This window comes from Danio rerio, chromosome 12 (assembly GCF_052040795.2).
Source record: "Danio rerio strain M-AB ecotype USA chromosome 12, GRCz13ab, whole genome shotgun sequence".
In the NCBI taxonomy this organism is placed as follows: Eukaryota; Metazoa; Chordata; class Actinopteri; order Cypriniformes; family Danionidae; genus Danio; species Danio rerio.
This window is the reverse complement of record NC_141032.1, coordinates 26371496-26398595: the sequence shown is the minus strand read 5'-3', so window position 1 is coordinate 26398595 and position 27100 is coordinate 26371496. Positions and strand designations below refer to the sequence as shown.

Here is a 27100-nt window from a genome sequence, read left to right as displayed (position 1 = left end):
TGTCATCATGGCAGAGATAAAAGAAATCAGTTATTAGAAATTAGTTATTAAAACTATTGAGTTTAGAAATGTGTTAAAAAATTTTTCCGTTAAACATAAATTGAAAAAATATATAAAGGGGGGCTAATAGAGTAGGGCTATTCTGACTTCAACTGTACATGCACACGTTTTTAGATCTTTTTTCCTAAAAGATAAAAGTCTTCCTTTTTTGTTAATTAAAAAAAATAATAACTGGCGCGCACACGCACACACACACACACGCACGCACGCACGCACGCACGCACGCACGCACACACACACACACACACACACACACACACACACACAACAAAATGGGATTTGTGAAATTTACCCAAGCAAAGGTTTGACTTTGTATTCATTTATTATGGATTCTTTGTCAGAACTATTACAACTCCACTCATCTGTTGTTGTGTCCATTATGTGAACTCGATGTTTGTTGAATTCACAACCATACTGTATGCATTCATAAAACTATACTTTCCAGATAAACAGCAAGATTGTAGAGAGAAAAAAAACGAGTCCTTGCATTTTTAATTTGTTAAAAACAATACATTTATTGGCCTTGAGAGTAAAACAAAGCAAACATCTAAAAAAATAGAGAGAAATCACTGCAGTTTTGGCACTAAGCTAATGTTCCTATTATGTACACTCCCGAATGTAAAACAGAACTAACCATGGTAATAATAACGACCCGAAGCCCTGCCCTGGCGCTGTGTGCGATTCAATCTAAAGGGATTCAGAGGATGGAATAGGGAAAGACAAACCTGGATTCTGTCACATGCCAATAAGAAACGGCTTAAAATAGGATCCAAACTACAAACATGCACAATCACGCCATCACGCGCACGAATCCACCGCCATCCACAAACTCGCTTTACGTTCTAATTCTCTTCAAGCAGTTCTCAAGAGAAGACATGTCAGTCGCTTATGCATAGATAAATGCATATGTACAGTACATAAATGCATACATACACATATAAATACACAGAGGACACAAAGAAAACCCTGTCATGATGGCATGTGAGCGGAGCTACAAGACAACGTCACAGCTATTTTCACACACACACACATACCACAATAACGTCACAGTACTCAGACTTGCGTCCTCATGTGATGATAAATAATGAGAACTCAGCCCAAATTTATTGTTCGTCAAGTTATCGATCCGATGAATAAACATTTTGATCTATCCAAAAATGCTTTTATGGCAAAAAAAAAAACTTGATTGAGAATCGCATGCTGCTAGATGTAAAATGTTAAGCTACACGCTGAAAATATTCCAGTTAAATGCAACAAAGTCTAAATTTAATGGATTCAGTCGTTGAGCGATCGTCGAGTGCTCAGAACATTAAAAACTCACATCAGAGAGCATGATGGGGGCTTTGAGTTGGATTTATGTGGCGATCCTTAGGCAATCTGTCCTTCATCACACAATTCAACACCCCAGTTTTGAGAGGACCCCCTCCCCCCAAAAACCAAAAAAAAAAACTATCTGTACAATAATATTACAGACTGCAGGCCGTACATCCCTGCACTGGTAAACCTTAAATATTAAGTATAGTTTCAAAAATGCAAAAATATGGGCTAGATATATACATACAAACAGTACGTACAGAGTGTATTTCTAGGTGGTTAAATTGCTCGCCTCAGGTCTTGTGTTCTCGACATCTTCATGCCTATCTCTGTTGCCTCCTGCCCTCTTCTGATCATGCGCTCTTGGGTTCGACTTCATGAGCGTCTGTGTCCTTCCATCATGTCCTCGTGAATGCATAAGATTTGAATATAAAATAAAAAAAGGAAACTAAAACCTGCAGAAACGCTGTCAAAACCTGAAATGAAAAAATATATATATTCTCAGGTCATGATCATGCAATTAAGCAGCTTTCTCTTTCTTTAATGAGTTACTATGGCAACAGAACAGAATATAAGATTAGAACGGTCAAAATCTGTGAGGAAAGTCTATGGCTGTCGTGATACCTAGAGAGCAGCTAAATAAAATAGCATTTATTAGGCATCACAGGATTCATTTGCCACGAAACTATACCTAAATTTACTGGAAGGGGTCATGACCAGGGCCAGACAGAATCTGCAGACATTTTTTTGCTATTTCTGTGGAGAATTTTGGAAAAAAATCTGTGGATTTGTGCAGAATGATTTTGGAAGTATCATAACTAAAAACCTGATAAATAATAAAAATACAATTTTAACTTTTCTTTAATGCAAATCCATCTAGATCCACTTATTTGAAAACAGAATTTTATTTACTGAAAACAGAAAATATTACTGTACAAACTGTACTTTAAATAAATCAAATAAACACTTTCATATTAGTCAATTATGTTACTGAAATCAATTTAAAAACTGAATAAATATAAATTTACACACATTTACACAAGTAAATAAATTGTCTGAATGATGGGCTAAAGATCTGCTGATTTCTGCATGCGCAGCTTCCAAGTGACCTACTCATGACTTCAAATAGGCTTTGATCAAGGAGCATTTTTCCACAACTTAAAATTAAGGCTGGGAATCACCAGACTCTTCATGTTAAAATATTATTGAAAATATTGATTTTTAAACATACTGCAATTGATTACCCTTTCCTTTAAACTAAACAGAAACATTTTTCAGTTTTACACTTTTAATTTATTAGTGCAGTGAAAAAATGGCATAGTCGAGCACACACTGACAAACTCTTTACTGAAAACCAGTTTTCAAGAGTTCCCACTTAGATATGCATTGCATTTATAGCAGGTTTGGCATGCTGTCCCGAGAGAGAACCCTGAGCTAGGAGATATTTGAGCCCAGGGCTCCCGCCTGGTCTAGAAGCATATCAGGGGATCAAAGATCAGGTAGGTCTCGATCGCTCCCCCTTTAGAAGGGGAGAAAAAGGAGGCGATTGGGTGGAAGGGGGGATTCTTCCAAAAAGAAGATAGAGCAATACGGAGAAAGTGATCCATTTATATTAAGCTAGGATTATTCTGATTGGATTATTACTGATTACTGATGAGTGGCAAGCAGTGCACTATCATATCATATCACGTGCTCCTCTCGAAATTAGTTTGTAAAACTTCACTTAAATGTTGTATGCATCTTTCTGTAATAAAATCATATTTATTTTCCTAACTTACTGCATGCTAAAGGTGACTCATCCCCCACAAAATTACAGTTAGTGAACTGAAAATTTTTGAAGTTTTAATTGAATTTAAAAGTTTTATTATGCAACCAAACAGTATTTTAAAATATTGGTGATACAGTGGTTCTTGCTATAACACAGTTCACTTTTCATGGCCTCTCAGTTTCGCAGATTTTTTTGTGCAATTTGACATGCTTTTTTTTAACAGTGCATTGTGTTCTGCATGCTGACTGCCTGTAGACCATTGTCAATTGATCTCCTTCGTGCCATGTGTTCTGTATAGTACAGAATGCGTTCAGCTTGCCAAATTTACATAAATCTTCTAACGCTATTAGTGTGACTCTGAAGTGCTGTACTGTATGTTGGCAAGTTCTCCCCACAATGTCGACGAAATGTTCTGCACAGTCAAAGGCACCTGTAGTAGCACCCAAAAGACAGGAAGATGCTAACCATCGCACAAAAAGTTGAACTTCTGGGCATGGTAAAGGAAGGTTGAAGTTACGTGGCTGTAGGGCGCCACTATGTAATAAATAAATGAAGATCAAATGTTTTTTGTAGGGTTTGACAGCCTTAAAACATCTATAATAATTGTAAAAAATAATTTTGTCTATTGTGGTTTATTTTTAGGATGTAAATCCTGTGAATAATGAGGGACCACTGTATATCAATATGAGTGACTGTATCAATATAACATTGTTGTGAAGAATATCACGATACTATCCTGGATAGATATTTTCCTACATTAAACTGCCTCGTGAGCTACTGCTGACAACAGAGAAATTTTACTCTTCCATTAGGTTCACATGGAGGTTTTATTTAAACTTCTCAAAAGTAATCATGTGTTATCCTGGAGCCAAAATTGTTCAGAAGAATGTATGTCCAACATGCATACAAATCCATTCTGATAAATGACTGATAAAAAGCAAAATTGTGGCAGTTAAATCACCAATAGTATAAAAAAAAATGCTTGGTTTGTAAATACAAATTTTAATTGAAAATGTCCATATTTTTAAAGACAAGGCATGGAAAAGTGTTTCTTAATGAATTTGTTGCAGTGCTTCTTGTCCAACTTAAAAATAAGGTGAAGTAAAGAACATTAATTTAAAAAACAAAACAGCCCCTAAATGTAGCAGGTTTATAATGGCGTAACAGTTCACCGGAAATGCATGTGCTGGTTTATTCAAAATTAAAAGTCCCCGGGAATACAATAGACTTGATAATGATAAATGTTTTATTTACCAGTTGAACATGATCTATTTAGATGTAGTCCATGACAGAGTTCAAACATATCTCACTAATAATTAATCAGCCTTCAGAATTATGAAAAAACGTTTTCTGAGGTCACAAATAGGCATGGAACGGTAACCGATTTACATCAGTTTAGAAAAGTCAAGGTTTTAAAACTGCTAGAATTTTCTGTTATATGTGGTTCCTATGGTATATGCACAGTTTTTTTTACTTTTTTGTGACTGTTTTATTTAGTTTTTTAGAGCAACAGTATCTCCAGCAAAAAGGACCCTCCACAACAAAAGCTTCTGTTTCAAAATATTTTAAATGTTTCTTAAATTAAAATATTTTGTGTGCAATGTAGGAAAATTTTTTTTTTTACCCAGACATTTAAAAAGGACACATTTTTAGAGTAATTACATGATACCATGATATTTTTGTCCATGGTTATCATACAGTCACAATCTCAAACCAGCCCATGCCTACTTTTCACTGTCCTGTCCAGTGAGGACCAATGGGGTACACAGACTTTGCACACAGACTTTTAAATTTCAGTCAGCCAGCCCAAGCACCAGTGGCGCCCCCAGAAAATTTTCTTAGGGGTGGCCAGAAGAGGCCGCACCAAATCTTGGGGTGGCACACAAAAAAAAATAATGAATTCAGTGTAATGTTATATTTTTATTTCTGGTAAATGAAATAATGTAGTTTTATTCATTTAATTAATTCTATTTGAAATATTGCAATTTATTCTTTGAAATAATTCAGCAAGTACATGTGCAAACCAAATAAAAATCTATGTTTAGTTTAAAAACACTTTTCATATACTGTATAAATGACTTCTTTTTTTACGTGCCTTTATTGTACATCATACGAGATATGCCATGTCTAAAATTAATGAAGATTAATGAGTTTATTATTCCCAGTGATGGGTTGCAGCTGGAAGGGCATCCGCTGTGTAAAAATGTGCTGGATAAGTTGGCGGTTCATTCTGCTGTGGCGACCCTGGATTAATAAAGGGACTAAGCCGAAAAGAAAATGAATGAAAGAATAATGAGTTTATTAATTACCCAAACAAATGAACAAACTGAACAAAAGGCATTACTATACACACTCACTATACCTAATAATATTATTTATCCATATTGCTTTTTGAACCATTTTATTAATGCAGCTTCTTCTATTGATATACTGTAGCTTAAGGTAAATATTAAATAGCCATTGCTGTCTATTGAAGGTGTGTGCGTGCTGTCAAGGACGATCGGGGAGGGTAGTGGTGGTTCTAGTTTAAATGACACCCTGGGCGAACCACCCTATACACCCCCACCCCTCCTGAATTGTTAGATTTGTTATTCAATAAATATAACAATTTATTTATATTTATTCTAAATAAATACAATTAATATTAATATATAATTATTATTCTAAATAAACAACAGAAATCAGTCCTAAATATTACTGGAAAACAACAACTGGAGTGATATGCCAACATCACTTAAGAAACCTTTTGCATGAAAATTAATTATGACAATTCTAAAGAATACAAAAAATGTATTATAGAATTATCTGTGGTCTTAGACCAGATCATGGCTGAGAAATCATGTTATGAAGTCTTACCTCCCTGACTCATTATCCCTCCTTTCTGCTTTAAAGGCATGCTTAGTGAAAGTAACATCATCATCATCACTTTCAAAACTCGCTGCGTGCCGACACCTCTGCACAAAAGGCTTTTACTCCGTTTCACGGCGCATGAGCGGTGCCTATTATGTCGGCGTGCATGCAAACAACCAACCGGGATTCACACAGGAGTGCGTGAGGCGCGCGGGAATGGTTTTCCGCGCGCATGCGTCAGTTTGCTTTCACCAGCATTGAACCAGAGGGGGAGAGCTACGTCAGTAACACCAACAATAATTTAGTGACTGCATTTTATTTATTTATGTATTTATTTATTTATCTAAATATTGGGAATTTATAAGTTCATTTAAATCAATAATGTCAACCGCAAAATTATATTGGGGTGGCCAAAGGGGTGGCCACAGAGGTGGCCAGAGTTTACCGAGGGGTGGCCGTGGCCACCCCTGGCCACCCCTTGGAGGCGCCCCTGCCAAGCACTTCCGGTGAACTGTCTTGTCTTTACAAAATCAGCATGTTTAAGATTTTTTTTTCTTTAAAGATCAGTGATCTTCACTCCCTAAAAGATATACAGTGGGTATCCGACTGGACAAGAAGCACTGCATTCAATTTTCCCAACCATGTCTTTAAAATATGAACATTTATTTTACCCCAGTATTTTTAATGGAGTTTTTGGGCTAGCTTGCAGCAACTGATAGTGCAAGCGTTTACATGGTCTTTTATCTTGTTTTACCCTTGAACAACTAAATGAAAGCTTAAGTTAATTTAACTGATTGTATGTTAATAACATTATCACAATAATGCAGTAAAAGGACCCTTATGAAATTGAGAATGTCACATTAACCTTTAACCGGATGTTTATTGTGTGCATATAGCCCATATAAAGTCTATTCAAGTCCACTACCCAAAGTCCAAACGAAGTATAGCATTTCAACCAAGGTTAGGCCTGCATTTTTGTTGTTGTATTTTTTTTTTATTTAAGCTATTGAATGCTTTGTGGTTCCCAACTCATTCTTTCCTGAATGAGTGAGAGTTACAGTAGTTTAGATCGATGCACAGGCAAAGTAATGCTGAAAAATCTTTTGAATATGTTTTTGAGTGTGTATAAGGAACATTAAACAATCCATGTCATGACACATTCAAAAAAAAGTGTCTTTTTTAACGTACCTGTCTATGCATAGTAGCAGGGAGACACCAGAAGGTCTGTGAGCACCACGAGCTGGTCGTCCGTGAACTGCTGTTTGTGCTCCAGCCAGTTGTCGTGATGAGTGCGGCGGAAATTAGACAGAGTCTTTTTCACGGTCATCTAAATCAGACGGAGAGAGGCTTGTATTGATTTTTGTTAGATTTAATGGGCCCTGTGAGCATAGAGCACAAGGAGGAGACAGAAAGCAATTGTGTTTGCTGTGACGAGCCCTGTACCTCAATGGGCTGCGTGTCATTGAGGTGTGCGCTGAGGTCCATGAGGAGCTGAGGCATCCAGGTTGGGACATCATACGGACTGGATAAGATGCAAGCGCTGAGACCCAGCACTCCTGCGTGACGCCGTACTAGATCTGAAGACAGAGAAGCATGTTTTTTTTATTGTTATTATTATTATTTTTTCAATATATCTATCTCAACATCCCTATAGATCTCTGGTGTCCAACAGAGTTAAGCTAACCCAATTACCCAGAGTTCAGTTAAACCCAATTAGACACACCTGAACCACCTATTCAAGCTCTTAGGGCGTACTCTCACTAGGCACGTTTGCTTTGAACCGTACCCAAGTGCGACTGTCCCCCCTCCCCTCTTCCCTGATGGCCTGCACTTACACTGCATCTTTACCTTCTGAACCTAAGCAGGAAGAGAAGCACTCTCACTCAGCACAGTGCAGATTGCTTTAGTTATATCGTTTTAGTCATTTAGGATGTAGTAACACACAGTCAAATATTTTGCCGAACGGATCCACAACTTTTGATGCTCATAAATGATCATAAAGTCATTGTGCCGTAGGTATTAGGAGGTTTACTGAAGGTGCAGCTGACGTGCAGTGAGGGGTTTGCATCTTTAATAAACTACGACAGTGCGTTTATTGAAAAGTAAGAATGATTAATAAATCCATATGAAACAGTCCCTTAAAAGTGACATTGCGTCTTCAGTTTCAGGTTCAGGCACGATTTGCACTCACACTACAAGCGTACCGTACCAAAGCCCAATCAAACTGGGCTCTGGCACACCTCTTCCAACCAGGCCATGGTCGGCCAACTAAACCTCGCTCAACCCCAATTCGGAGCACTCTCAATTGTCAAACAAACCAGGAAACGCGCCTGGGCACGGTTCGGATTGCATAGTGTGAGTTCACCCTTATTTGTAAACTAGGAATTTACCGGAAAGTGTTGAAGCAAGTTGGAGCTAAAATCTGCAAGGCATTGGAATATTTTAATAGGATTTATGTTATTTTTGTGGGCTTATTTTCATCTTGTAAATATCATTTAATAATTATTAAAGCTTTTAAGTCCTTAAAATAACATACACCTGACAAAATTTTAAAATACCCAGGAAATTTTTTTTTTTGATTTGCTAATGTTTTTTTTTCTTTTTAAAGTATCCAAATGTCCCTGTAAATAAATAAATAAATAAATAAATACATAAATAAATAATTTGATTAAATTATTTTATTTAATGTTGTTTTTTTAATGTCCAGTACAAATATCAAAATCATTTAATGGGCTATATGCACACAGCTAGTGTTTTTCAGCCAATGACAAACTTTCGGTGAAAGATTTATGTGACTATTTTCAATTTCATAAGGGTCCTTTTACAGTATCGATGTTGTAATTTAATTACAATACATTCAGTTAAATAAACTAAAGCATTCAATCAGTTGTTTAAGCGTAAAACAAGATTAAAGGCCGTGTAACCGCTAGCACTGTCAGCATCAGCAGGAGAGCGCAGAAACTCCATCGAAAATACTGAAGTAAAATAAACTGGCATATTTTAAAGACATGGCAGGGATGGAATTTAATGCAGTGCTTCTTTTCCGGTCTGAGGCCCACTTTATATTATACATCAATCAGGCAGTAAGGAACACTGATTTTTAAAAGAAATCAGACCTTAAACACTGCAATTTTAAAAAGGAAAGTCAGTTCACTGGAAGGGCTGAGGATGGCTGGCTGAAATTAAAAGTCAGTGTGACAGTACATTGAATATTTTTGTTTATTAACCACAAAATATGCACATACAAACATCCTTAAAAATATGAACCTCTTTTTGTACCTTTTTATGACAGGATAATTTAAAAGAGCTGGTATTAAACTTGAACTTAAATGACATTTGCTGTTGAATTTTTGGAATGTTTCTACTGCCCTACTTCTCCGGTCCACAGAGCACAGCACTGCGTTTGATTAAAGTGTGATCATACCAACAGAAGGAATGGTGTCCATCACAGAACCCACATCTCTTTTCCTCTTTTTGGGCAATCTGGTTTTGCATAGAGCCTCAAAGTGGGTCTGCATGGAGGAATCCATTGCCAAAAAATTGCACTGCAGGAAGCCGCTAAGTGTGGTGGCAGCCATTTCTCTCACCTACAGCAGAGACACGCACAGAGATGAAGCTTTAATGAAAAGGGTGCATGAAAGCGAATAAATAAATGATTGTGGCCCAGATGTACCTCCAGCTGCTCGTCCTCCAGGAGCCTGATGACCAGAGCTCTGACGCCTTGAACACACTGCTCGCTGCTCAGGATGGTGAACAGATTATAAAACACCATTGTCTGGAGATACGTTAACACTGAGTATCTGGCATGCCAAGAGCTGCTACCGGCAATCTGTAAATGTAGAAAAAGAAGCTTATGGTTTCACAACTGTAGAAATAAGGACAAGGTGATACGTGTTGGTTGGTAATAAATAAGACAATTAATTATTTTGGACAATTAATAATTATTTTCTACAATTTAAATTATTATCTGCATACAAGATGAGTATTACAGAAACAATAATGGTAGTAATAACTTATTATTTTAGTTAATATAATAATACTGATATCACAAAATGTATTTTTTACATTCATATTATTCTTACTATAATATTAGTTTAAATTACTTAAATTACTGTCAACAATTTTTTAATATTAATATTTATTTTTATATTTCCAGTTTACAATGTAGGTTCATGTTCTGCTTTTTGTCAAATTTTCTCTTAATAGATGAAAAAATAGGAGAATTATTTCTCTTATTTTATTACCTTATTAGAAACTGTTTTGGTTTGTTGATAAGGCAATTTTAGCTTTATTTCAATTACTATTTTTAATAGCAATATATGTTTGTAATATTAATAGTTTTAGAGCAAATTTAATTCAATCATTCATTAATTAATTTTCCTTCAGCTTAGTCCCTTTATTCATCAGGGGTAACCACAGTGGAATGAACTGACAACTTATCCAGCATTATGTTTTACAAAGCGGATGCCCTACCAGCTTCAACCCAGTACTGGGAAAGAGGAAATTTAATATATTCGCAGTTTTCATTTAATTCAGTAAATTGTTAATTATGAATTTCAAGTGTAATTATGTTATATGCTTCTGCTATGTTGCCATTTTTATTCATATTTTTATAAATAGCTTAATCTTGTCGTCAATCCCAGTTGTAAGAGCAGCAAATAATAACTCGACTTCTAGTTGATCAATTGGAAAAGTGGCAGAAGGTAGATTTTTCAAATGAATAATCTGTTGGACTGCATCCCAATCATCACAAACACTGCAGAAGATCTATTTGAACCGGCATGGACCCAAGATTCTCACTGAAATCAGTAAGTTTGGTGAAGACAAAATCATGGTTTGGGGTTACATTCAGTATGAGGGCATGCGAGAGATCTGTAGAGTGGATGGCAACATTAACAGCCTGAAGTATCAAGACATTTGTCCTGCATGTTACATTACAAACCAAAGGAGAGGGCAAGTTCTTCAGCAGGATAGCGCTCCTCATACTTCAGCCTCCACATCAAGGTTCCTAAAAGCAAAGAAGGTCAAGGTGCTCCAGGGATTGGCCAGCCCAGTCACCAGACATAAACATTATTGAGCATGTCTGAGGTATGATGGAGGAGGAAGCATTGAAGATGAGTCCAAAGACTCTTGATGAACTCTGGAAGTCCTGCAAGAATGCTTTCTTTGCCATTCCAGATGACTTTATTAATAAGCTATTTGGGTCATTGCAGAGATGCATGGATGCAGTCCTCCAAGCTCATGGGATTCAAACACAATATTAGTTCTTTTTCCACTGCACAATGACCTTATATTCTAACTGGACAAACTTTTGTTAAGTGACAAGACTTTTGTCTAAGCAAACCTTACTGTTCTAATTAAATCATTAAGAATCAATGCATAATCGTATTTTATTTTGGTCAAATGAGCGTAATTTAGAGGCCTTTGCCTTTCATATAAGCCACTTCTGATACCAAATGATTGACTAGAAGTTAAGTTATTGTTTGTTGTTCCTAAATCTTGAATAGGCAACAAGACTTTTGTCAGGTGGTGTACATTTAGTTACACCAAAAATATCTTAGCACAGATTTTATTCAGTATTTATCATTTCTGTTTGATATTTTATTTATTATAATATATATATTTTTAACAGATTTTACTTTATTTCAAAAACTATTTTTGTTTACCTTTCTCTCCCACCGATAGCATCTTACAAAAGCAATAACATTGATTAAATAATAAATGAACCAAGGTCAATTTTAGCCTTCAGAGGTTAAGTCTGGCGTGGCTGAATCCTCACCTCATGTAGCACAGCGAGTACCATCGGGATCTGCTCAGGATACAGAAGCCCCTGAGACATAAGAGATAGACATGTCTTGGCGTCTCTCTTCAGCTCATCATAGCTGTCATCATTTTCAACAGGCGCGATCTGCAGACAGAGAGAAAAACAAGTCAGCAATCCACTTAAGAGCACTCCGCACAAATGGATAAAAGATGAGACACAGAAGCACACGAGACCTTAAAGAGCAGCGGCAGCAGCTGGAGTTGCTGAGGGACTGGAGTGGAGAACGAGCGTCCCGCACTGGCCATCAGCCACTTCAACACTGTTTTCAGCAGTTTGATGGCCTGGGTCCTTTCGTCCTGCTCACCAACTCCATTCTCCTCCACCACGTGGTTTTGGATCTCCTCGTCACCTTCGATCAGGGGTTTCAGCTGAGACAGGATCCGCTCGGTGAACTCGGCGATGTGTGGGGATTTAGTGGGCAGAGTGTAGGGCAGAGCCACATCAATCATGAAGATGTATGTCAATACGCTGAAAGGAATTAATCACGACAAGAGGATGAAAGCGAGTGCTGGTGTATTTTTGGATTATAGTAGCCACGTTTAAACTGTTTGTCCAATCCAATGTTTCCTATGCCCCCATGATGCTTTGCGTGAACTATTAGAGTAACAATGTGTTAAACAATTAGTACAGCTTTTTTATTTTACTTTATTCTGGGTACAATGAAGTGGCTTTATTTTCATAACAGTCCATCCACTGAATATTTAAAGACAACTTATTAGAATTAACTAACTCAATTACTTTCAGCAGACCGTGAATAACCCAAAATATAATTCAAAACAAGTCTCTATGGGGTAAAATTAGTGAAGTGTTGAATATTACTGTAATGTAGGGCAGGGGCTTTTCAGCCTGTGACCCCCAAATTACCAATGCCAGTGACTCGCGACCTCAAATATTCTCTGAAGTGGTTATAAATATTTATACAACAGTTCTGTCTGGTTCTCGAATTTGATTGGCTGATAGCCGCACAATATTCTACAATATCAGAACTCGTACAGCCTCCTCACCCTTGTGTATTACTACACCCACATAGAGTGACAGCGAATCAATAAACTCATGACAGTTTGACAAATATTGCAGCTGTTGGACAGCATAATGTACTTTTGATGCTTTTTTAGTCGAGAATGTAGTTGTTTTGATTGCAACTGTGCAGTTTATTTATAAGGATAGTGCCTATTTTAAATATTTAAAATTTAAAAGCTGAGCAGAGCAAAGACGGTTGACGTTGTCAATCTACAAGATGGCGACAGAGATTGCATAATAAGCCCCTAGAAGAAAAAAACTGTGTAATTTCTAACTACAGCTGATCAAAACATTAATAAACTTGTAAGTGACATTCTAAGTCGATCTCTCTCTTTGTTTCTAATGAGTCTCCTGTTTTCGTAACTGCAGACTAGTTCAGTGAACAGAAAGAAAGAAGAAATGCCCGCATGTGTTTGGAGTTTTTCCTTATCGCAAACACATTGCGTTGCTTTGGCTTTTTTGGGGGTTAAAATTGTGATCTCACAATTGCATCAGGGAAATACTTGGAAACCTCTGTAGAGGGATGGCATTTCATGCCCTTCAGCTTTATAATGTTAAAATGTCACCTGTTTTGTCATCACTTTAGACATTACGCTAGAGAATCATTCAAACACTAGCTCTAAAGTGGCATTGGTGAAGTAGCAACGGTTTTTGCTGTTCTGACATAGGCTGCAGATGTGAATTAAAAGGAAGAAAGTAGTTCCTCATACAAAAGTATTTTTAGACTCAATGTTTGACTTTCTTTTTTATATACACGATTATGGCATCAAACTGTTGTATAAATGCAATATCACACTCAAAGCAGTACGATATGGCTGTATATTGGCACTGGTGGGACACTAAAGCAATGCACCAGTGCTGATATACAGCCATATCACACTGCGACGAGTGTAATGTTGCTTATATAAACTATGCACACAACAGCGTACACATACCAATATGCCCAACTGTATTCATCAGTAAATTTTGGAGAATGCCACTCAGAGGCCCTCCTCCATGTTTAGTTGTAGCCTGTATTTATTTTTTTTATGTACATAAGTGCCATAACTTGGCTTCAACCTGGTGCTATAAAATGAATGTGCTGCATCTGATGCTATTGCTGTGTCTTTAAAGTAATTTAATCACCCCAGGGGTCAAATAATAAATTAATTAATAAAATAGAAAAAAAAATAAAAAGGCTGATGGCTTTTTTTGCATGTTGTTTTTTAATGTAACTATTATCTACTATTTTAGATCAAATATGGCCTCCTAATAATTTAAAGAATTGGGATTTTTGAAAATTACCCCCCTCTTATTGTCCTACAACCCACACTTTGGCAACCACTGATGTAGGAAATGCAAAGAGGAAATAATCCAAACATTGAACTCAAGAGCTTTGCTCGCATTTATGTTTGTGATACTAATGTTACATTAAACTACTTTAACATTATTAAATATTATTTTTTATTTATGATAAAAGTTAAGCACAAAATCAAATGTACCTCACTAAATTTGCATTATATACGTAGATCTGTAGCATGATTAAAAAAAATTCTTTCAAACAGTTTCCACAAACCAGAAGTAAAAACCATAATTAGAAAAGCAGTAGTCACATGAAAAAAAAAAATTTGGATAGCGGGCATTCTGGGACATGATCGGGGCTCATTGGAACTTCCCCTGAGTCAGCATCCAGTTCCACATTTGTTTTGATTAAATTTAACGTTTCATTAAATAAATTATGTTAGCGCCCTCTACTGCTTTGACTGAAGGAATAACAGCAGTGAAACTTTAAAAATCTCATTAGTAAACTATGCACAGAATCAGCTCAAGTGAGAATAACGAAGCATTTAGAAAATTTCAGAATCCATTTCTTAAACAAATAACAAGTGTGAGTGCATCATGATTTTGGCCTCATGGCTTGAGCTCCCAGGCTATTGACCGGGCCTGTTGTAACCCCTGGTCTAACAGTGTAAAAGTGTCTAGTGAGTGCCCTGACCACAAATGCAGACCCACCTGCCGATACGCTCTCTCACATTCTTATAAACCTGAGTGAGCTTGGGCTCCAGGTAGCTCAGCAATCTGTGCAACAGCTCTGGGACCCTCCACTCCTGTTGTGCCAAACCACCCTGAAGTACATACAGGTGACTAAAGAGAAAGATAGAGACTATCAGTGTATGCATCGAAAGTAGGGTGTCAGAATCTGTCCATAAAACAAAACCTAATATACACTTACCAGGCATCTACAAATGATCCTCCTTCCCCGCTGAGAGGACACTCCATCAGCATTTCTAGAAGCCAGTGGAGCTTTCGTGGATCTCGGCTCTCCTGAAAATACAAATATCAACAGCTTTTAAACAGGGGCATGCAATATTGACACAATAATATGTCAATATTTTTGGGGAAATTGTTTATTTAAAAAAAAAGTAGGGATGCACAGATGTATCAGTCATGGATATCTATCAGCCAATATTGGATTAAATGAAAGATATTGGCTCATCAGTAATGATGTGGTCAAAAAGCCTTAATGGCTTAAATGGATGACACTGATGCTTATTAATTATATAGAGACAATAAGTTGCACGTCTTTTGAATAATTCAACATATTTCTCAGATGTGGTTCATTCTGCTGTGACGACCTCCGAAATAGAAACTAAGTCTAAGGAAAATGAATGAATGAATAAATATTTCTCAGAACGAAATCATTAAATACTTGCAAAAAGCAAAATACAATCCCCATAAAATATCAGACCTCAGTCTAATGTGTACAAAATGTCAGATGTGCATGCGGAAAGCAGCTGGTGTGCACCCTGCTCAAACGCCAGCACAAAACCATTTGTTAGTTTGAGCTAAAGCCTCTTGAACAATAAAGGAAACTGACTGCAAATCATAATTCAAATACATACTGCAACATTACAAATTGTGAAGTTGAATGACTACATTACCCCTATGCGAAAACATCTTTCAGATGGGGAGCTAGTGGCTGGGATGCACAAGAAAAGAAACCAAAAAGCCACTCTGGCGACATCCTTACATCCCTTTTTTATTTACAATCTCCTCACTGCGGCTATCATTTTCACATGTGTTGTTATTCTGACCTGAAGTGACAAGCGTGAGCGCATTTTCTATGTCGTCTCTCATACCTAGACGACCATCAACAGGTTTTTCAGAGGATGACAAATGAACAAACATTGCTGCAGTGTTTGGATGCGCTGTGTTTGTCTGAGGTAATTAGTCTGCCGTTATTACTGAAATGTGTATATTCCATACAAAGTGGAAAGCATATTGGTTAGTTCTACTTACAGAAATTGTTCCTGGAAAATGCGCATTTTGAAATGGCCATTTATGGTTGGTTTCAAATAACCATTAAGGTAGTGAAATTCATGAGTTCACACTCACAGATATTGACTGAATAAAACATGCATATTTGGCGTGCTGTCAAAGAGAGGGCTCTGAGCTCGGAAAAACACCCTAACTCGTGTTATCCCCCCTTTAGGAAAGAGAGGGAGATAGGGATCTAGCCCAGTGTCTAGTCCAGCTCCAGAATGCACCCCTCCAAAAGTGTGGAGTTGGGGTGGTGGAGGGAAGTCAAGAGAAAACATAGAACGTGCTTGACTATTTATAGGGGTTTTGTTTAAGCTGATTGGATAATAGAATGATTGTCAATACTAAATTAGAAGTTTGTTTATGAAACATTACTATGTGACATGAGTTTTAACAAATTGACGTACACAAGCAGTTGCCACGCAGGTACCCCAGTCAGCGTAGGTCTCCACAGTAATATTAGACAGCGCTGTTCGCATCAGAGGAATGAGGAATGCCCATAACGCTTCCACCTATGTGTGAGAAAGACATGAATGACAATAAACATTTCAGTGGCTCCCATCCCTCACACAGGCACCAGCACTCACCTTTCCAAAGCTCCAGTGTTTGCTGCCTCTAATCAGGCCTGCGATGATCTCAGCCACACAGCGCTGGGTGCTCTCATGAGAGTCGTTTGCCAGCCGCTCCATATGAGGCTTTAAAACTGGCAGGAAGGCATCACTGTAGTTCCGGAAAAGTCCCTGTGGGCGATGAACGAGAAAAGCAAGCCATCTGTATTTTGTAATATATTTGTACAGCAGGTGAGCGAGGCAGCTTTATGAGCTGGTTAAAATGCAGAGGTAGATGTGGCTGGGAGCACAATCGTATTTACTGCTCTGCACAAATCATTTATTGAATGCATTCTCCTATTCTGTGCCATGTGTCGTTTGGGAATTACAGCAGGGGAAACGGCAACAAAAATGCTGAAATCAGTGAACATAAACAGGATGATAATGATTCAGTAAATGCTAAATTGTGAACACGTTCCGTCTCCCGAGAAGCCAAAAATAGAAGGCAGGGGAATGTCTTATGCGCTCTGTGTGCTTCTGAATTATGAATTTACCCTGCTGCACAGGACACTGTAAGCAAACGTTGATGACAAACACTGGCTAATATGCATCGCAATTCATTAATCACAATTCCACAATAATTAGATCACAAACAAAACTGTACCAAAGCACATTGGAGAGTGAATAAACAATCTCTATTATGCTATTTGGTTTACACTTGAATAAATACTGTGGACTACATGTGCCATTATAGCAACAAAGTTTTTGGTAACACTTTAGATCAAAAATCTTGGTGTTATTTTGGAGTCAGATCTGAGTTTCAGTAGTCATGTCAAATCAATAAGTAAACTAGCATACTATCATCTCAAAACATTGCAAGAATTAGATGCTTTGTCTCCAGTCAAGACTTAAAAAAACTTGTTCATGCTTTTACCAGCAGCAGAGTGGATTACTATAATGGACTCCTCACTGACCTTTCCAAAAAGACAATTGCAGCACATCCAAAAGGCTGCTGCCAGGATTCTAACCAGAACCAGAAAATCAGAGCACATCACACCTGTCCTCAGGTCTTTACATTGGCTCCCAGTTACATTCAGAATAGATTTTAAAGTATTACTACTTGTCTATAAATCACTAAATGGCCTCAATACATTACAGATATGCTCACTAAATACAAACCTAACAGATCACTCAGATCTTTAGAATCAAATAAATAAGAAATGCCAAGGATTCAGTCAAAGTAGGGTGAATCTGCCTTTAGTTGCTAGTTAGCAAACAAAGCCCAAAGTGATAAGAGCACCATTTAAATCAGTATGTAAATGTGCACTTTGCATTTTCCTTTGAACATCTAAACTGACAGTTAACTGACAACTCTAACAACAGCCATGAGAACACAGCAGTTTAAGAGTAAAAAATGCTGGATTCCACATTATTCCTGTCCCAGCACAAATCGATTAAGTTAACTTAATTGCTATTGTGAATTTAAGCGGCTTAAACATAAAACAATTAAGTTACCTCTCATTTATCTATTCTTCATTCAATCTAAATTGATCTTCTAACACTAACAATCTCTTTTCTATTTACTATGCCATTTAAAATCTAACATCATCACTTGATTCATTATTCTATCTACTTTGTATATTAGGCTTTCTGGAAATGGTCATATTTATATATAGTTTATGTATTACTTATACAATCTATTTTGGCTAATTCTGCTGTGCTCATTTGAAATTCTATTTAAAGTGTCTGCCAAATTATTAAATGTAAATAGCTATTCAACTTGACAAGATTGTCTCAGTTTCAGCACAGTTTAATCTCTGTTTTGCTTATTTCATTCCGAACCTACTCACAAACAGCACATTAAAATCCGACAATGAGTAACGTCTCATGCTGTTTGTACCTTAAAGAGACAAAAGCGACGAGGATTGAACTTGTCTTTGCCCTTTCGGTCCTCAAGGGACAGGAACTTGATGAGCTGGTTGATGAACGTGGGGTCTGTGAAATGGTCATTGATGATAGCTTCCCTCTGAAACAAATAAATAAATACTAAATTAGTTCATTAAAAACATGTTTGTCTGACGTCACTTTTCACAGTTTCTTTGTTCAAAACACTATCAGATGCCAAATGCAAACAACAAATGGTACTAAAATGTGCTCAATGTGCCATAATACTATTGAAGACTGTAAATCATCCTTGAACCACGTCCAGACTCAAAGCTACACCATAATTTTTTATAAAATATTGGCTTTGTGTAATGATATGACAAAAAAAGGCCACAAAATTGTTTAAATTCAAATGAGTAAAGGATTGGACCCGGAAACACTATTACATCACAACTTAAAAATTCTGGCATCAGTATTTGTATTTATACTATCGATGTCAATGGTTACTGATTTTCAACATTCTTCAAAATATCTTCTTTCGAGTTCAACAGCACGTAAAACTTAAACTGGTTTGGAACAAGTCAAGGATTCATTTCATCCCTTTGAGCAAGAACAGTTAAGATCTGTTGAAGTATACCTCACTCATGGTGTCAGGAGCGAGATCTTTGGGCTGCTCTGCTGCTGGAGCATACACCATCAACTTCCTGTAAGCAGAGAAACAAAAGAGTGTGTTCTAAAATCTGCTGGCACAGAGTTAAATTGAATAGTACAGTGATCAAAGGCGTAGAGTGTTTACTTTGGCCAAGAGTAGTAGCCCCAGTGGGTTTTTTCTACAAAGCAGAAAGCATCCCAGTCCTGCTGGGAGTTCGGCAGGCTTTCACTGTGGTACTGCAGCCAGTCGTTCCCTGGCCGGTCTCCTGCCTCCAGCTCCTCCGGCTCAGTTACCCCACCTGCACCGCATCACAAGTGTAATTAGCTTCTGAAACTTTACAGATGGACCAACAGATGGATGTGAGGAGTAATTGAATGGTCTCCACATTTAATAGTATTTATTTGAATGCAAAGTAATGTTTACTCACTTATATCACAGGGATTAACTGGTATTTTCTTGCGTGGTCTCTTCAGCTGTTTCAGTATGCCTGCAACTGCAGCTATCGCCATCTATATATTCGTGAGCATTGGGAAAAAAAGCATTAACACATACAGAGTTTTTAAATATACTTTTAAACACGATTTGTGTGCACATATTACCATTCAAAGGCTTTAAGTCAGTAAATTATTTTTGTTTTTGAAAATTAAGTAATTTATATTCAGGAAAGATGCTTTAAATTGACCAAAAGTGACCATAAAGGCATGTAAAAGGCATGTATTTATATACTGTGCTTTATTAATAATAAACATTACTTCTGTAGCACCTTTAAAAGTAGCACACATTGAAGCGCTTTACATACATATGAAAATTAAAAGTTAAAAGATGCACACAAATGATGCAGACATCAAAACTAGTTAACAATACAAAAGCCAGAATTTTATTTTATATATATATATATATATATATATATATATATATATATATATATATATATATATATATATATATATATATATATATATATATAAACATAATAGTTTTAATAGCTCAATTCTAATAAATGATTTATTTCATCTTTGCCATGATGACAGTAAATAATTTTTTACTAGACATTTTTCAAGACACTTCTATACAGCTTAAAGTGACATTTAAATGCTTAACTAGGCTAATTAGGTTAACTAGGCAGGTTAGGTTAATTAGGCAAGTTATTGTATAATGATGGTTTGTTCTGTAGACAGTCAAAAAAAAAAAAAAAAAAAATATATATATATATATATATATATATATATATATATATATATATATATATATATAGCTTAAAGGAGCTAATAATTTTGTTCTTACAATGGTGTTCAAAAAATTAAAAACCACTTTTATTCTAGCCGAAATAAAACAACTAAGACTTTCTCCAGAAAAAAATATATTATCAGACATACTTTAAAAATTTCCTTGCTCTGTAAAACATCCTTTGGGAAATATTTAAAAAAAGACAAAAAAAAACTTTACGGAAATAGACTAACAAACTAATTTCAAGACCTGTTCTATTGAAGTTTACTCTGCTGAAAAAATAAATAAATTAATAAATAAATATATAAATAAATGCATCATGCTTCACTCAAAAAAAGTAGCCTGGCTCCTATCAACACTCCAATACCCTCTTTTATGCAGTCTAATTATAACCTAATTAGATCAAAAACTCCAATATTAGTATATTAAGAGAAAAAGAAGAAATTAAATTGTGACACTGAAAATGCAGCACTTTTAAAACAAATTACATTATACAACACATCTAAATACTTAATTTAAACAGGGGTAATAAGGGCAGAGATATACACATATATCTATGATCGGGAGTTTTCCTGGATGTTAGTATGCAATTTTTTTTAATTACGAAAATTATAATTTTACATCACTTTTCTACATTGATGGATCAGTGATCGCACAGGCATTCCTGACAAAAAGCTTGTGTTTGGGTGTACAGAAATGTACTATCCAACCTCCCTGTTAAATTTTATCTAATCCGTGTCCTGAAACACACCTCCTCTCCTGCTTTCACTTCTCATACTGACGGAGGGAGCGATTTGTTTGTGAATGAATCTCCGTTATGAACGACTCGTTCACTAGCCGACAATAATACAAGTTTCTGGCATCACAGCATCTCGTTGTCATATTCTTTTGCATTGTTTGCTGATTTTATTCAACAAAACTAGCATAAGCCGAGTATTTAGTGCGAATTGGAGCTACTTTGCCTTATGGTGAATGCAGTAAGTGACTGTATTATCATCAATAACGCTACCTGTTTAGCACAAATTTCAGAACATACAAAAACGTAAAAAACTTAATCTTACCTATGAAATGTTCTGCCTTTGTGCTTTGTTTTCTTTGTTTGCTCGTTACTAGACTCGTAGACAGCGCTAAAGTCCCGTATCTTCACGTAATAATACTGTCTTGTCTAGTGCGGTTGAATGACATTTGTCCTGGGAGCACTGTACCACTGTGGCAGCGCTATAGACGCATGCTCAGGGTCCCTATGCGATATCTAGTGTATATATCTATGTCACAAATTGAGGAGCGGGGAAAGGAGGCGGGGTGGAGCGACAATGCGGGGAATCCTTCACAAACTGAGGAGCGATCACAAACCAAAAGCGGCAAGAGCGTCAAAGTAGCCAGAAGTCATTCATTTTTTTAACGAGAACCGGCGGTGAGAAACAGCGGCGCGTCTTCATTGGCTATGACGCAGTTCGGCGGCAAGCAATCAGAATGAAGTAGACCACCGCTTGAGAGGAGTTCAGAGAACACAGACCTGTGAACTTTGGTTCCGACCACAGTTGTTCCCAAGAGTTTGATTATTGCGGTTCCTGGATTTTCAATTATTGAAAATCACAACGACCCCCTAATCAAGCGGGGCCCCCCCGCGGTGCGTGCCTGTCCGCTGCGCTACTGTTTATTATATTTAATAGGGTCGCACAATATATAAAATATAAATAAAAATACAAACATAATAATAATATATTTAATAATACTACTAATTTTGATAAAGCTTTTAGAATTGCCAGATTTTAAATATATAACATAGTAGCTGCCAGTTAGAGATATTAAAAAAAAGTTATTGCGACCCCTAGGGTGATTATATTAGATTAACGACACTGCAACAGTGTCAGTTGCATCAAATCAATTTTACAGAATCATGTTAAATTTTTCATCTTTTCTGCACTCATGTACATTAATAATAAGTACAGGTCACGACTGAATGTGGAGGATGATATCTGAGTGGCAGTCTCCAAAATTAAACCAACAATGGACTTTCAGTGCACAACATTTGTACATTTTTAACCCCCTCCGAAAATAGTGGGGGGTCGTGAGTCACTAGCATCGCTATTTTAGAGAAACAAATATCACAGAGGAACACCACATCACTGTGCGCCCTATAAAACTTCCAAAACATTAGCATTCCACCAACCTTGCGAACAACAAGTGCATCGTGGTTTAGGCTTTGTACAAAGAAGAATACAGCAGGAGCTGGGAGCGGATAGTCATCTCTCAGCAGTAGAGACAGGAAACCGATAGCAATGTGCTCAAATTTCCAAGGTCTGATGACACAAATCAGAATAATCACAAATGAGTGATGCTTTCAAAAGTTCAGTTTTAGTGAAAACAATCAGTGTGACACTTACAGGTCCCTGTCATCTAGACATTCCAACAGATCTTTTACAAGCTTTTCATATTTCCTGGAAAAGCAAACAGCACAAATTCACCACACCATGTTAAATGAGACGTAAATGTTGAGAGTGTGTTTGTGTGTGGCACTTACTGCTCTGCCTCGCGGTTTTTAGCTTGTTGAACTGCCAGTCCCTGCTGCAACTCCTGGTCTTCTGGAGTACCCATGTGTGGAGTGGGTTGGCTTGAATTGGTGATGCTCCGGCCTAGAAAAACTGCATTCTCAGGTACCTACAGATTCATCCAAGGAGAAACCGAGTTTTACAGCACTGCCATTCTACACATGGCAGTCAAAAAAGGTCCATTGTTTTTTGGCAGCTACACTAAATATGAATTTCAGCTCACACAGAAATTACCTTACTTTGCCTTGAAATATTTCACCCTCATAAAAAAATAAACACTACTAAAATAACAGGATTTCAAGGAACAAATAATAATTGTGGACACATAAAGGGGTTAGGGGTTAGTTGACCCAAACAAAAATTCTGTCATTATGTTTTTGTACCTTTTTTTTTGGTTGAAAAAACAATTAAAAATAATTCAATATAGAATAGTAGAACACAACAGAATAATATTATGCAAGACATGTAATATTACAATTGTTCTGGGTATATACAATATGCTTTGGTAAAAAAATAAAAATAAATAAATAAATAAATAATTGTTTATTGACCACAAATTTATTAAACTTTATTAATGCAGCAATTCATTTGTACGTTCTTAAAAAAAGCACAAAAGCAAATTCTTAAAGTCCCCAAGAAATCAAAACAAACTATATGATTTTCTTAGCTCAAATTGCTAGTTTTGTGGTGAACAATTCATCAGTGCATGTCATAAAGAAAAAAATGATTGCCCTTCTAATCTTTAATTAAAATCCAGAAATGCCTTTCCTGTTATTTTTTCAGTTAAACTTTCAGATTACATACACTACCAGTCTTAAGTTTGAAGTCAGTAGGATTTTTAAATGTTTTAAAATAAGCTTCTCCTGCTCACCAAGGCTGCATTTATTTAATCAAAAATACAGTAAAAATTGTAAAATTGTGAAATGTTATTGCACTATAAAATAACTGTTCAAAAGTAGTTTATTATTTAATTTAATATTTTTTTCCAGTGATTTTAATGATGAATTTTTAGCTTCATTACTCCAGTCTTCAGTCACAGGATCCTTCAGAAATCACTCTAATATTAATTATTATTGTTATTGTTATTATTATTATTATTATTTAATTGTAATAGTAATAAAAGCAATAATGACTGGAGTAAAAATTTTACTTCAAACTACATACTGTTGTATAAAGGAATACATGTTTTATTATTTTTGTCTCTTTTTCTTTTCATTATACAATTGTAGTTGTATTGCTTTAGGTGATGTATACCATCCAAACTTCTTCTTGAGTGTGATATGCCTTGCATACTAATGAAGCATTTTTGCTGAAGTAGATGAAGCTGATAGAAATGCAAAGGCCTGATTGTCTAAAATTAACTTGAGCTCTGCAGTGAAACTTCCTGTGAGCAGAGATGGGTTGAAAATGAACAGAAAATTTGCAGTTGAGAAGTCTTGTGCTTTTGACGTTGTGCAGAGAATTAGTAGAAAAAGAGGATGTATGTATGGGTGCGGCCAATGGAGTAGTGGGGAATGATTGACAAATGACAAATTTTCACTAAACTCCACCTGTCAATATCAGCTGCTTATAAAAGCTTGAGTCAGGAAATAAAAGTTGTTGCACCCCTCCTGAATGTAACTTTTGCATTGCATTGAGGATACCAGAATTCTGTGAATCGAATTATTCATTTGTATCCAATAAATAACTAATATTTTTGACATTGAAGAAAACACTCTCCTGAACTTTTTTTATTAAACATGCATTGAATTGATTTAATATTCCAACAATACATTAAGTAATGAATAAATATTTAATAAATGAGTATTTAACAATTTAACTTTTTTTTTTTACAGTTAATAAATGCCGCCTTGATGAACAGAATAATTTTCTTAAAAAAAAAAAAATTGACCGCAAACGTTTGACCAATAGTGTAGATCTTAGCAAATAGCTGTGGCTAACATATTTAATTACGCTGCTCCAGCTGTCAGTTTTGACAACAAACAGAAATGGTGAGAAGGTCTGTTAGGTTGTAATAACTCTACCCAAACCCTTTTCCCCGTTTTTCTGAATGAAATGCCAACTTTACTGCATCCATTCAGCTCGCAGTAGAAAAAACAAGCCACACTCACTGTTTTGTCATTTAATATTCCTTTTCTCTGGCACAAGGGTGTCAAAACTTTTTTTATGAAGGGCCAAAAACCAAATGTGATTGAGGCTAGTGGGCTGAAGGTAAATATAGTTGCCATGGCTAATTTTTTAATTTATTTGATAATATTTAAAAATGACTAGAAAACATTGCTTTATATTAACTAATACATTATTTTATGTTATTTTTTAAAATTTTATAATAATCTTATTACAGTGAAAACAAAACAATCTACTTTGTAACAGAATTACACTAGTTTTTGCCTTGATTTACTCGTCTTCTGCATAGTCCTCTACATGTTGAGTGACCATATTTACATTTTAAAAAATCTGATTGATTTACAACATTTAATTTTAGTTTGCTCTTTTGTAGCTCAACAATAAAACAAAAAAGGTTAAGCAAATTAGAAATTACAATCTCTGTGTTAAAGGAAATCGCCCCAACCTATCAAGACTATTTAATTAAACATAAAAAAAAAAACAATCTATAAAACAGTATCAATGTAGTTTCAATTTAGAAGTACATGGTATAGAAGTACAAACTAGAAATCTGGTTTTCAAATAAATGTCAGAATAAAAGTTGCCAAAACACTATCATCCTTTTGCAAAAAAATGTTTTCTATTTATCTGAATCTCTAATACTTTTTTAAACAACATTGGGATGAGTAAATTTAAAGTTCATTATTCAGTTTTAATTTCTCGTTCAAAAATATTAATGGCACAACGTAGTGGCACTATTCCCAAGTTAAAATACAAAACTGGTGAATCTGCTCACAGTAAAATCGATGCCGATGGTCTCGTACTGACGGTGAACTTTGTCTGCAAGGTCGTCGAAGAGTCTGACAATGGAGGGCTTCTCTAGGGACATGGCAGAGCTGAGGCCTGAGCGTACAATGGCCGGCCACGTCTGAGCAATGCAGTCCCAGTCATGCAGGTTAGCAAGGCACACTCCACAATGGTTTCCAAGCAAGCAATACAGCGCCCCCTAAAGCACAACAGAATAAAAACTATTACTAAGTCAAATAAATACAATAGGATCTATTGATAAAACATGAAGAAATTTCTAGATTACAGACCTTAAACTGTTGCTGTGTGACATCAGTGCGTGTGGGCTCCAAAAACTCCAGTACACGTGGAGTAATATCTCTGCAGCAGAAGTTATAGGTCCCCAAAGCTGTAAATAAAACATTTTGGGCTTTGCTGCGAACCTGTGAGGGCCAAAAAAAGTCTTTCAGAAATATTCATAAAATCAATGGGATAACTTTAATAAACAAATTGTTGGATGTAGAATCAGACCTGGCTGTAAGTGCTGGTAGAAAGACGCAAAAGATCCCTCAAAAGGTCCTGATGAACAGTCTTGTATTCACACCCCTCGACCAACAACTTTCTCATCTAAAAAAATGATGGAACCTTTTTGTTAGGTTGCAGTATGAACCACACTGGCTGGCAAAATGCAGCAGATTTGCTGATCAACAGAAAGTTCTTTTAACACACTTTTGTACTATTTTGGCTGCAAACTTCTCCTACCATCTCCCTATTATCGCATATCTATTTTGTGCGATCACAAAAGCTTTTGTGCTAGGTATTTGAATTGGCTTCTACCTCATGCTGAAGAAGAACTCTGTCAATCAGAAGAGCTCGGATGTGCTGTTTCTTCCCATGAAGCTGGAAAGAATAACAAGGTTCATGAAACAATTACAAAAATAAAATGCCACAGGAGATTTCTCAAGTCCAACTACCCACCCTATTTTCCATCGACTTCTTCACTAGAGTAAAACTCTTCCAGCGAGAGTCAAACTCATGTTTGTGGGAACCTTTGAAATGCATCAAGTCACTGATGATCTGAGAAAGACAAACAAATGTAAGACCTAAAAAGTTTAATAGCTATTATAAACTGTATCTCTGGTATGTTTGAATCTGATTGGTCAGTCACAAGATTCAAAGGCATGTTATTCACAGATAACAACCACTTAA

The 27100-nt window shown here is 36.2% G+C and overlaps 1 protein-coding gene across 2 annotated transcripts in view; it reads right to left on the bottom strand.

Moving 5' to 3' along the window:
• Positions 1–363: 363 nt before the first annotated feature.
• Positions 364–27100, bottom strand: part of psme4b (proteasome activator subunit 4b) — a 61814-nt gene continuing 35077 nt past the window's right edge. Inside the window, 23 exon segments of one of the 2 annotated variants that reach the window (NM_001191020.2) lie at positions 364–1850; positions 7181–7319; positions 7436–7569; positions 9417–9579; positions 9666–9821; positions 11772–11900; positions 11990–12284; positions 14829–14960; positions 15049–15140; positions 16544–16648; positions 16724–16876; positions 18585–18710; positions 19206–19272; positions 19365–19518; positions 19648–19729; positions 22621–22750; positions 22835–22888; positions 22972–23108; positions 25902–26111; positions 26203–26334; positions 26423–26518; positions 26729–26791; positions 26870–26968. In NM_001191020.2, the coding sequence (NP_001177949.2) occupies positions 7185–7319; positions 7436–7569; positions 9417–9579; positions 9666–9821; positions 11772–11900; positions 11990–12284; positions 14829–14960; positions 15049–15140; positions 16544–16648; positions 16724–16876; positions 18585–18710; positions 19206–19272; positions 19365–19518; positions 19648–19729; positions 22621–22750; positions 22835–22888; positions 22972–23108; positions 25902–26111; positions 26203–26334; positions 26423–26518; positions 26729–26791; positions 26870–26968 (2844 nt within the window). In that variant the 3' untranslated portion in view covers positions 364–1850; positions 7181–7184. 2 annotated transcript variants of the gene reach the window in all.